Consider the following 11,969-nt stretch of genomic DNA (forward strand, 5'->3'; position numbering starts at 1 on the left):
GTACTTATGACTTTAATTAGGTGATAAGGTCTGCACTGAAAAAAAAGCGCTAAAAATCAGATGTATGATGCAGACAATGCTTATTTTTAAGATTTAGTTTCCTTTCTATCACTACTTCATCTGTTTTTTATCATTTCTGGATTACTCAGCTTTAATTGAACACCACAAAATAGGGGATAAAATATTTCAGTTCAGGTTTGTGCATTTGGACTTTCTTTTTGTTGTTGTTGTTGTTGTTGTTGTTTGGTTGTGGCTTTTTTGGTTTGTTGTGGTTTTTGTTGTTTTGTTGTTTTGTTTTTTTTTTACCACAGCCCAAAATAACGTGGATGAAAAACAAAGTGCTCATAATGAATGACCCAAGGTACCGGATGTTCAGCAACCAAGGTGTCTGTACCTTGGAGATCCGCAAACCCAGCCCCTACGATGGAGGCACTTACACCTGCCGAGCAGTCAATGAGCTGGGAGAGGCAGAAGTGGACTGCAAACTGGAAGTAAGAGGTAATGGCTTTAAAACATTGCAAACACCCTCTTTTGCCTGAGCAGTGTCTACAGAGATGAAAGGATGCAAGGCAAGTGCAAAAGGGAGTTCAACTTTCCTGGATTAAATCAATAGAACTGTTAGGGCAAAATAATACTGGTTACTTTATTTTGGTTTGTTTCCATTAATAGAAAAATTTTATAAATTTCAGGTAGTTTAGAATTAACTGGGATACCATGAATGGCTGGATAGGATGACTAATGAATAATCTCAGGACCATATTTTTCAGAAAATTACTTCCTAGGAGATGATTTGGTTAATATTTAGCTGGAATAATTCCCACCAGTCTTCCTTTCAACTGTGGAATAAACTAAGTGTTTCTCAAAAAAATTTTTATAAGGTTATAAGTAAGGAAAGCTTCCTAAAGCCAGCTGATGGGAAGTGTCTAACTAAGAAATTCTGAGGGAATTTAGGTGACATCAATATGGCTTTAATTACATTACCTCCATCATTTTAGTCTATAATGAAAACCACATTTAAATTTTTTATGGATTCCATTGTGTTTATTTTGCATTTCAGTTTCCATTTTCTGTATTTTCTGATGTATCTTGTCCCACAGCTCAGATCTGCCTGCAAGAAGACATTTCAATAGATGTTTGGTTTATGTTAAGTTGAACACTTAAATAATGTAATGTAATGAAAATATGAATAATGTATTTTTTAGATTTAGTTTTAAGATACTGTCTTTAAAAGGTGATATCTTCTTCCTGGAAGTAAGATTCCTTTCTTTAATCACAATCAAACTTTCTATTTCACAGCATAACAGAAAACTTCATCACCTGAGAAGGTTGCTTTGTCTTTGTTTTTATACTGAAAAGCCAAGTTATGTTGCTAAGTGAACACAGCAGCTGAAGCTTAGCAAACCAGGACAGGCTCAGCGTTTGCTCTAGGCAAATATAGCAAATTACTCTTAAACAGCCAGAGTACAAAGACATCATTACTTCTTTCTCTCTTCTCCTGACCTACATGTTGATTTATCATCCTCTTAAGTTTCCCAGACTGTTTGTTCATTTAGGAGGGCTCCCCAGATGACCGCTCACCATGCTGATGCAGAGCAGAGACCTGCAGATTTCTGACTCACTGGAAATTAATTGCAGTGTGTGTGTGTGTTTGCTTTCTTAGGTACAGCTTTAAACTGGTTCAGCTTTATTCCAGCAATTCAGACTACCAAACTCTGTATTTGTAAAATTATGAGATAAAATTGAATGTTGTCTGAGTAAGAATAACAAGCTCAAGGCTCTGCTGCCTATCTGGTGAACATAAAAGCTATGGTGCTATTACTACATATAGTAGGTTTGACTTACTAGTAAGTCATGCTAGAGAGCTCTATGCCATGCAAGAGTATTTATTGTAGCAAGCTATGTTTCCTTATGCTGGCTAGAATTACTTTTAGCCGTCCATCTCTGACATATCAGAGAACTTAAATTTACCATGCTTATATAAATGCTCAGCCCCAAAAGCATCTGAAGAGCCTAGAATTTCAGAGTGTGTGTAATATTGGAATATTCTGGCTATGAATATAATCAGTATGCTACAATTTTATACCTTTTAGCCATTTTCTTACACTATTTTAGGTGTAAAATTAACCCCCCATGTTGGTAAATAAAATGCTCGTTCCCTGAAAATGTTTTAGTGATACATATAAGCACAATTAAAAGAATAAAAACTTATTCTGCCCTCATAAGAGGTTTTTCATGTGCTAATGTTATTTCAGAAATACAACTTTTGTTCTTTGGTTTTAAGTTTTGCTGAGTGAATTTAAAGATGGAAGTTACGTGACCTACTCAGTACAATTACACATTTAGTGGCTTTGTTTTTTAAGTGTGTTTGTGTAAAAAGTTATGTTATAGATGACTCTTTCTCATCTATCTTAAAAGATAATAACATATGCAGAATCTCATTACATAAAATACTGTATGTATATTTTGAGTTTGTTGAAGTAGATCTCTAAATTTGGCTCTAAATATCCCATTACAAGCACTAAAAAACTGATTCCTTATCAGATTCACTGAGGGCAATGGAAAGAATTAGATAAGGTGCTGTGCCTCTTTTATAATGGAAGAAGCAGCTTTGGAGAACCTTTATCTTAGAAGTGAAATAAAGGTTGGTGATCACTCTAATAATAGGTTGGTGATAGCAAAGTTGCTGTATAAGAAATTTTATTTTTAAAAGGTGCTAAGATCAACTGGGAAAATTTTCAAATGCAAATAAATACCACTATAAATATTCTAATTCTGCAGTGATCTATCATGGAGTAATTAACCCAGGAGAACCACTCAGCTTGGCGGGGGATAATCAGGTTTATAATGCGCGTACTCCTCTGGACATTCCATTTCATTCCCACCCTCTCTTTCCACATGCAAACACACTTTCTGCATGCAAAGTGTGTATTTCTTTGCTTTTTTTAGATTACACTAGCTGGAGTCTCATGGCATACATTGTCTATGTCACATGAGAAAAGAAGGCCAAATTAATCAAGAAAATATCCAATCATATGGGTATTTAATATCAGAATTACCAAAGTTTTAGACAAATTTCATAAAAGTAGATGTATCTATAAAGAATATATTTAATTACTGTGAACATGTTAGACCACAACACTTAGTTCTTTCCAGGAGAAATATGCATTTCAAATACACCAGCTCTCAGTTAGTTTGTAGAATTACTGAAAGACCAGCAGTATCATAAAGTCATTTGCAGCACTTAAAAGGTATTCTTTATAGCAGATTACTCTTTGGTTACAAATTAGTGCTCAGAATGATTATCCAAGCTTGAACTTAATCAACCAATTTTAAGGATGAAATCTTGATTCAATTACTTACAAGAAGAAAATTTTGCTTAATTTAATTCATTTCTTCTAGAGCTTATTTTATTCAAGTTCATTTGGACTCAGAAAATTTGACTCCTTCTATAGAAATGTCTTTTGCTTGCAATCTTGCCCAGATTCAGAATATTAACAGTGCAGTTTTAAAATTACAGATGCCCAGAACTGGTCTGCATTGTATTATGCATCCAGACTTATGATTTCAATCCTAAAACATGCTAGGAAACCAGACTGCATAATGTTTCTGCAGCTTTTTGAACTACTGAGGTATTTTTCTTAAAAGGCTACAAATACATAAAAGGTTCAGTGCTTTTATAGACATACACATAGATAAGTGTATATGAATGGGTGTTTTATAGAGTCAAAATGTTTAATTAAACGTAAGGGCTCCTACAGAGTAAACAGCATGCTTTAGTAATGTAAATATGGATATATGACCAAGTACATACTATAATGCACAGGTATATAATTAGTCTGTACTTGATTATTTTGCCTTACAGAGTTTCAACATATATATATATATATATTCTTCAGTGTTATGTGTGTGCCTTTTTTAATTACCCCAGTGGAAAATACTATATATATATATATATATATATGTGTGTGTGTGTGTGTGTGTGTGTAGCTTCTTTGAAGCTACATTTGGACACTTTTATCATAAATATAATTTGGTTCCAATCTATACTTGAGACTAATTAGAAGTTTTTATAGTTACTTGTACCTATTAATCTAGATTTTACATATTAATGATAATTTTGAAGTGGAACTGGATCCCTACCTTTTACTCTTCATGTGCTTCTATTCCCACATATTTTACATGACTAAGGATTAAATTATCACTTTGACATAATTGTAATAATTTCACTCAACATTTTCTCTCCACTTTTGTGTTTGCAATTAAATTGTTACTTCTCTTTCTCTCTCTCCCTTAGTTACACAGTAAGGAATTTTGAATGTATATTGTCATCTAAGGTAAGCTTTCATATGGTTCTTGCATATGAAGCTTATGTCTGTTTATAGTCATACAATGTCTGCCTAGTATGGCATGATTTTCATTATTACACAATGAAAATGTCTTTATAAGTTAGCAGCATGATGATTTTAAGGCACACAAATTCAGATTTTAGTAATTGCTTGTTTCGATAATTCTCAGTAGTACTTCCCATATCTTCTAATGGTGCATGTTTGAATGGAATTTAACAGTGCATGATTTAGCATGATTAACTAGCACAAATAAAATGCAAGTAATAAAAAGAGCATTATGTATTTACAGCAAGTTATTTATTTTTTATAGGAAGATGCCTCTACATAAACAAAATATTTATTGCAGCATAAACTTCTTTTAAAAAGGAATGATTCATAGCACAACTTGCACTCCATGAGCTGAAAGAATTGCCAGAAAGCTGAAAGAATGCCAAAAAGCATGCCTTTTTTTTTTTTATTTTTGGTCTGTTTTGTGCATCTTCCTAAGGTTGGGGGTGAACACTTCTCCCACAATGATGACATTAAATGAGAAAGCAGTCTCATAATTACTAGTAACTAATAGCATTTTAATTGAATAATCCTTGTGTTAATAAAGATTATAAATTCTTAAAAATCTGTACTTGGCATAAACGGTTGTATGTAAGTATCAGCTCAATTGCATTTAGCTGAAGCATTCAGATAGTATTATCTTTACCTTGGCAATGTACTTTTGCTTTAAAGCTTTTGGTGTGTCCCAGAAAAAGCTCAGAAGGTAAGTACAGCTATCAGTGGATGGTTTGCAACTTGCAGAACACAATATTCATGCAGATTTGTAAAGGAAATAGTAATGGTATATAGCTTTCTTAAAGCAATTTATACCCTTTGTCTGGAGAAAGGGCAGATTCTAAAGTTTTTTAGCAAAATATTTATCTTTTTTCCAAACATCATCTGATATCAATGAAACTAACAGAAATGCTGGTGTTGAATTTCCATGGCTTTTATATCAGTGGCATCGGGCACCCAAAACCACTATGGGCAACATGTGCCAGGGTCCCACCACTTTCACAGTGAAGAATGTCTTCTTTGTATCTAATCTACACTCACCCTTTTCCAGTCTGAAGCCAGCATCCCTTGTCCTGTCACAACAGGCCCTTGTAAAAAGTCCCTCTCCAGCTCTCTTGTAAGCTCCCTTTAGGTACTGGAAGGTGCTCTGAGGTCTCCCTGCAGCCTTTCCTTCCTCAGGCTGAACAGCCCCAACAAAAAGTGAAATTTTGAAGTGAATTTAAAAGCAAATCCAGAATGATTCCTCAGACTTCCCCAGCAGATGAAAATTTCAGCTTTCATTATCTCTCTCTGGAGACTATATCTGAAATCCTGGCTTTTTAAATGTGATTCTTTCAAGGATGTCATCCCACTTGTAATTTTCAAGCAACATGATAAATATTTTGCTAAATACCTAGAGACCACTTTAAGACCCAAAACTAGAATAAATTGAATATTTCTGCATGTTTTCCACAACTCATCCTGATCAGTGTTTTCTATATTGTTCCCCCTGCACTGACTTCCATCTTTGACCATGCTCCACCCAGCACGATGGAAAGCCAGGAGAGTTATTTGAAGTGAAGCTTATCATATGCTGTTGCATGTGGTGAGATAAATGACTGAATATATGATACCCTAGAAATTAAATTCACCCTGCACAAGAGGACAGGAAAGGTCTGTATAGTACCAATTAAATAATGGGTAGATGTCTTACTGGACTTTTGAGCAGGGCTGAATTTTACCAGATCTCAATGTAACAGGGACTGACTAAAACTTGTCACTTATGCCAGAGAATAAAGGTACAAACCTATTGCTCCAGGGACCTTCAACCTGAAGATTACCTGTTTTCCTTGTTTGTAGGTGGGCTTTCATTCTTCAAGCTATTAATGGATGGAGTGCCTCCGCATATCATTGACTCGTATATGCGTGAAGTGCAGGCAGACAAAACTGAAGGGAAGTGAGAGTCTCTCCACAGTGTTTCCTCCCACTGCACTGGAAACTGGTAGCAGAATAACAACATTTTAGTTCTCGCAACAACAGAAAAACATGTGCGGTGGGGGATTTTATGACTTTTTTTTTTTCCTTAATTGTCCTTTTGTTTTCCCTACCTGCCCTTACTGAAAAGAAAGAATACGCATGGATTGCTTTGAGGTTGAAATGAAATGAACTGAAGACAACACACGTTTTGTAATGTTCAGCTTTATTTTCTGCTTGATATCGTGTTCTGTTTTTTAATGAGGAAAGAGGGGAAGCTGTGTAACAAGCATAAGGAGGCAGTCTGTACTCAGTGGTACAAAGCATATCTTTCTCAGACTGGAAGTACATGGATTAGCCAGTAGATGTGCAATAAGATCCTTGGAATACATACCTCTGATAATGTATCTTATTCACCTGAGAATTGTTTAACAGAATATGGTTTTACTACAATGTAACTAATGCATATGTAATGAATGATCATTTAAGCTGAACATATCTTCGTATAGAAGTTTTGATTTCCTAAATCCAACCCATCAGTCTTTCAACTAAAGTGAAATTGTTTTATTTAATGTACAATAAACATGAAGTGTTTAAGATCGATTAAGCTCTTGTTTACTTTTTTCTGTATCATTTTACCACATTTCTTGTTTTATTTCCACTTACAATAAAGCAGGAACTTGTGCCCACCATGTGGAGTGGAAAGCAGTATCAGCAGTCACCTAACCTAGTGTGCTTACACCTTAAGATACATGACACAGAATGTGAGTAGAGATAAATGCTACCAATACATACAACTTTTTATCTGCACATTTTTCAATATTTTAAATGTGATAAATGCCAGCCATGATGGCTTTCACCATTCTGGATCCACTCCCTTTCCCCAGAAATTCATTGACCTCTTGTAGCTATCACATCAGAAAAAGGATTCAGACATAGCACGGGTGAGTTCACCGTGCATGGCAAAAGTGCCTGAGATAAGGTGGAATGGCTACATTTCTTCTCCAGCTGCAGCATCATTAACCTCCAAGTTCTTTAGGAGAGGGGGTGATTGTCCTGGAGTCTCCAGCAAGCCCTGAAACATGTGAGACACAAGGTCACACATATTTTGGCCAGGTTGTCAGTTCCCTATTGCCCTCACATTTATTTACCAGTTCTCACTCTGGCTGTACAAATAGGGCAGGTTAAGTGCTCACTGGCTAATGACTGATCTCCAATTGGAGTTTATAAAGAAAAAGGCCTACTTAGACCAGAAGTACATCACAAGATGTTTCTTTGGTGTCAGTGCATTTTGAAACATTCAGCAATCAATAAATATGCAACAATAAAAGAATGTGTTACTCTGGAGTGCCACACCTGAAGTGGTGTTTTTGCAATTGTGCTCCCACTTCTTTTGCTTTGGGGATCTGAGTGCATTTTCTCACATTGTTCTGTGAATCTCATTCTGAGAGATAGATAGATAGATAGATAGATAGATAGATAGATAGATAGATAGATCCTTTTTCTTTTCTTCCTTCTTTTTTCTTTGTGATTTCCTCTGCAGGGAAGCAATTTTGCATTCCCAGATATCCTGGACACCCCTCCACATCCCACCTGCATTTCACTCTGCTCCTGCCAAAATCAATCGTCTCCTATACATTCATTCACACTTATAAGTGAAAGAAAGCAACACATCTACTAGGAAAATAATTTAATACAGGATTAATAATTTCTGTTTATTCTGTATCTCACCAGTGAATTGAGACTCCTTCCATCTATTTTGAAGCCCAGAAAGCTGCACGAGAAGGTCAGTTTGACTAAATGCCATAGAGGTTTAAGTACGTGACCCTCATTTAATGTAGTATCAATCTGCTATAGTCAGCACCAAAAGCTACAGTTATTGTGAGTTTGTGTTTGTCAGTAAGCCCACAAATGAAGCACACAGCCATCTGCACTTTGTATGCATAATGTGTACAGCTTCAAGGTTACATTTATCTGCCTCCTCAGTCTTAATACATAACACATAATAACTTGGAAGCCAGCTTCTGCGGGCTCTCTGTGGATGGAATTAGCTGCTCTAATTTCTCCCAGCTGCCAGCGTTGTTAAACAACAAGCTGAACTAAGCTCCTTTTCCCTGTGAGAACAGTAAGCGTTGTACTCGGCTGCCCTCAATTCCTCCCCCCCTCCTCGCCCAGCATTTGCCATTGGTCATCCCTCGGGCTGGGGACGCACCAGGCTGACAGGAGCGGGCATTAACCTGCTCTAAATCCAGACTACACCGAGCAGCCACCACTCTGGATTAAGCATTAACCGACTTTCAGAGACATGATTCGATGGCATAGAACAGGACAGAGATTTCTAGTGATTTAAAACAGGCTGCAGCACCTCATCTGGAGAATAACAGAAGGTGAAGTTTTGGTTTATGACAATTTGCCCTATGGGATTCTCCAGGAAAGATGTTTAGTGGATGTAATAGTGGCCAAATCTAAAGAGTTAGGAAAATGCTAACGAAATCTGCAGTTAATATCAGCTTAGGAAAATAAAGAGGCATCGAAGACAGCAACTACAGGAGAAGCAACTTAGAGGGAACAGAAGCAACAGAATATCATGCTGTAGAAGATGTGACATAATGCTCCAAAGAAATTTCTCCAAAGCTACAGGGATTTCCAGGTAATTAGTGAACCTGAAAAAGACCTAGGAGTAACCTAGGAGGATAGCAAATACATGTAAACACACATACACAGACACACAAATATGAATCAAAGTTAATTTTTTAAAATTTAATTTATTTTTAATGATACCAGAAAAAATATTTGGTCTTCTCTTGGCTTTCATTTGCTTTCTTTGCGCATGGAAAGTTATTTGGCATGTAAATGTATAAATACAGCTCCATTCTCAAACTGGTATATGTCGACATTTATATGGGCACTGCAGTTACCATTTGCATTGAAATAGCACAGCTACTGCCAGCACACTTTTCCCTTAGTGAACACAATCTCACAAATATAAAGGAGAGGAAGAAAAAAGAGACAAGTGATCTTTAAAAGATTGCTTAAATTGGGATATACTGTTAATAAGGTCTTTATGGAGTGTGAGAACCCCGGCCTTGCTCTGGGGTCTCATATGGTGGTGAAATTCCTCCTCCAACCCGTGCTTCCAAAGAAAAACTCCGCAGGCTTAGCTGTTCGGTCTCAAGGCAGTTTATTGCTAGTTATCTAACAGATTATGTTCTTGGACTGCAGCTATTTGATCAGCGGCCTGGGTAGAGGCACACACACACCCTGACATCCTCTCTATCTGCTGTCTTCTTCGTCTCTCTCTCCGCCCAGGGCTGCTGCTATCTTTTATAAGATATATTACGTATAACATGTTTACAATTATTCCCCAATACCTACTACCTACGTTGCCAAGTGTTTTTCTACTCTAAACCAATCTGTGAGTGCCAACATCACCAAGAACATGGAGGCAAGGAAAAAGAAGGAGGAAGAACAGGATCAGCCCACTTTCCTCCATCTTAGAACTTCTGACCCCCATGTACAAAGTGAAAACCCCCCTGTACATGTGTTAAAACCCCCCTGTACAATACAAAAAAATTTCCCCTCTACTTTGTAACTACTTTTACTATACTATCTAACCTTTTGTGATTGCTTGTTCCACCTCCAAAGTTGGTAATTCATTCCATGGCTCAAACTCAAAAACACAGCTGTTTTTCAGCTGTCTGCCAGGGTCTAGAATGCTTCTTACCAAGGCCTGGAACCTCTAAAAATGTCTGAGAGACATTTTGAGTTCCCACAATGGAGAGTCAGAAATTTTTTTAAATAGTCCTTTTATAAGAAATAGTTCAAGCTTCCTGAACTTCCTTTTAGGGGGAAAAAGAAAAAAAAATGTAATATTGGTACCTTTTACAGAGCATTGTGAAGGTCTCTTACTTTATGAAAGTCTTTTGTTGCATTTTGAGATTCTGGAGCAAAAGGCATTCTATTTTAAGCACAGTGTACTTACTGCCACTTGACTTTCATGTCCTGCTTTCCTGACTGACAGGTAAAGCTGCTGCTTTGGAAGCAAAACTCTGTCTTGAATGCTGAGGAAGCACTAGAAGACTAAACACACTGGACTTAAAATTCAATGCTTTGTTGATGAATACTTTTGAAACTAAAACAAACTCCTCCCCAAACCCAGTGATAAATTCAGTAGGGAATCTGTTTCTTCCTTTAATGTGGCCCTTGCTTTTTATGCCAATTACTTTCCTCTTCACTTCTTTCCCTAGTTTCTCTTGTCCTCCAGGTTTCAAAAGAGCAATCTCTCCATAAATACTAGTTCTATTATGCTCCTTGACCACAGTGATGCACAGGATATTAAATGAAACAGTTTTAGCTTCTTCCAAATGTGATTCCAGTGGACTGGGGATCTGACTGATTGAGAATCTGTCAGATTTCCCTTTTGCCATTCTCCAGTTGGCTGTAACTGGACCTTTCTTTACTATGTTATATGTTACCTTCTGTTCTGCTAGCAGTTCCTATCCCCTCTGTTTTGGCCTCTAATGACAATTGCTGCATCATCCTGTTTTCAGTGAACTGTAAATTAAATCAGCTGAAGAATGACGTAGCACATAGTGGGATTCCGAAACCACCATTTAACATATGTCAAGCATTCCTGACTCTTGCAGTAGAGAAACCTACTCATACACATAATAACTTTATCAGTTTAAGTGAATCAGCTCACTTTGAATAACAGGAAGCGGCTCTGTCCAGGAAATTGCAGTGTCTGGACAGAAAGCTGCACCCTCTGGCTCACAGTGAAGTAACTTAAAAAGAGAATTTCTGATACTAAGAAGATGCCATTGCAGGTTGTATTTTTCACTTTCTACTACAGCTACACAGCTTTTCCTTGGCCTCACTCAGAAGCCACACACCTTCCTGGAGACTCAGCGATACATCTAAAACCCTTCACACGACCAATTGAAATAATTTGATGTGCCACAATTCTCAAAAGGCACATTTGCTTTGAAGAACCCTCTCTAAGCAAGTCAACGATGTAAATTAAGTAGTGTGTAACAGCGTGTGCAGCTGCTCCAGAACATGTTAAGGCCAGAACTGCCCAAGCAATGGGTCCCCTCCGGGAGGTGGAAGAATCCGTGGGTGATGCCGTGGGATCACCTCCCTGCAGGCACAGCTGCCCTGCCCTGCTGGCAGCAGGCAAGTCATCTGCTGCTCAAACCCTGCCTTTATGCTTTGCTCCAGCAAAAATCCTTCTGGCCACCTGCTGCCTGCACACCGCTGTGGCCACTATGTGCACGATCAAACTTGAGAAAGGCAAATAAGCGGAACGAGGCAAGGCGCGGGTGAGAGCGGCACCCGTTCACCGCGCCGAGATGAGAGGGGCGCGCACGGGCGCCTCTCCCGGGGGCAGCACCGACCGAGCGCTCCCGCGCCGCCCGGGCATCCCCAGCCCCGCAGGGCGAGCCGGGGCCGGCGGAGCCGTGCCCGCTCCGGGGCCGGGGCCGTGACAGCGCCGCGCACTCGGGGCGAAGAAGCCACAGCCGAGCGGGGGGCGAGGGCGTCCGCCGCGCGTTGCCGAGGCGGGGGCGGCCGTTCCCCGCGGCCAAGCCGCTGCTGGGCGTCGGCCTCTTCCGCCGCTGCCCCCGGCTC

The 11,969-nt window shown here is 38.5% G+C and overlaps 1 protein-coding gene across 15 annotated transcripts in view; it reads left to right on the forward strand.

Annotated features, from left to right (window-relative positions):
* The window catches only part of MYBPC1 (myosin binding protein C1), a 69,572-nt gene extending 62,628 nt beyond the window's left edge, over positions 1 to 6,944 (forward strand). For 8 of the 15 annotated variants that reach the window (XM_085570280.1, XM_085570281.1, XM_085570285.1 and 5 more), the window contains 2 exons: positions 312 to 498; positions 6,228 to 6,475. In XM_085570280.1, the coding sequence (XP_085426406.1) occupies positions 312 to 498; positions 6,228 to 6,328 (288 nt within the window). In that variant the 3' untranslated portion in view covers positions 6,329 to 6,475. Of the gene's footprint in view, positions 1 to 311; positions 499 to 2,778; positions 2,838 to 4,294; positions 4,335 to 6,227 lie in introns of all 15 variants that reach the window. The other 7 variants (XM_085570287.1, XM_085570288.1, XM_085570292.1 and 4 more) reach the window with 3 other exon arrangements.
* Positions 6,945 to 11,969: the final 5,025 nt, after the last annotated feature.

The sequence above is a fragment of the Lonchura striata genome, chromosome 1A, assembly GCF_050655825.1.
Source record: "Lonchura striata isolate lonStrDom1 chromosome 1A, ASM5065582v1, whole genome shotgun sequence".
NCBI classification, from domain to species: domain Eukaryota; kingdom Metazoa; phylum Chordata; class Aves; order Passeriformes; family Estrildidae; genus Lonchura; species Lonchura striata.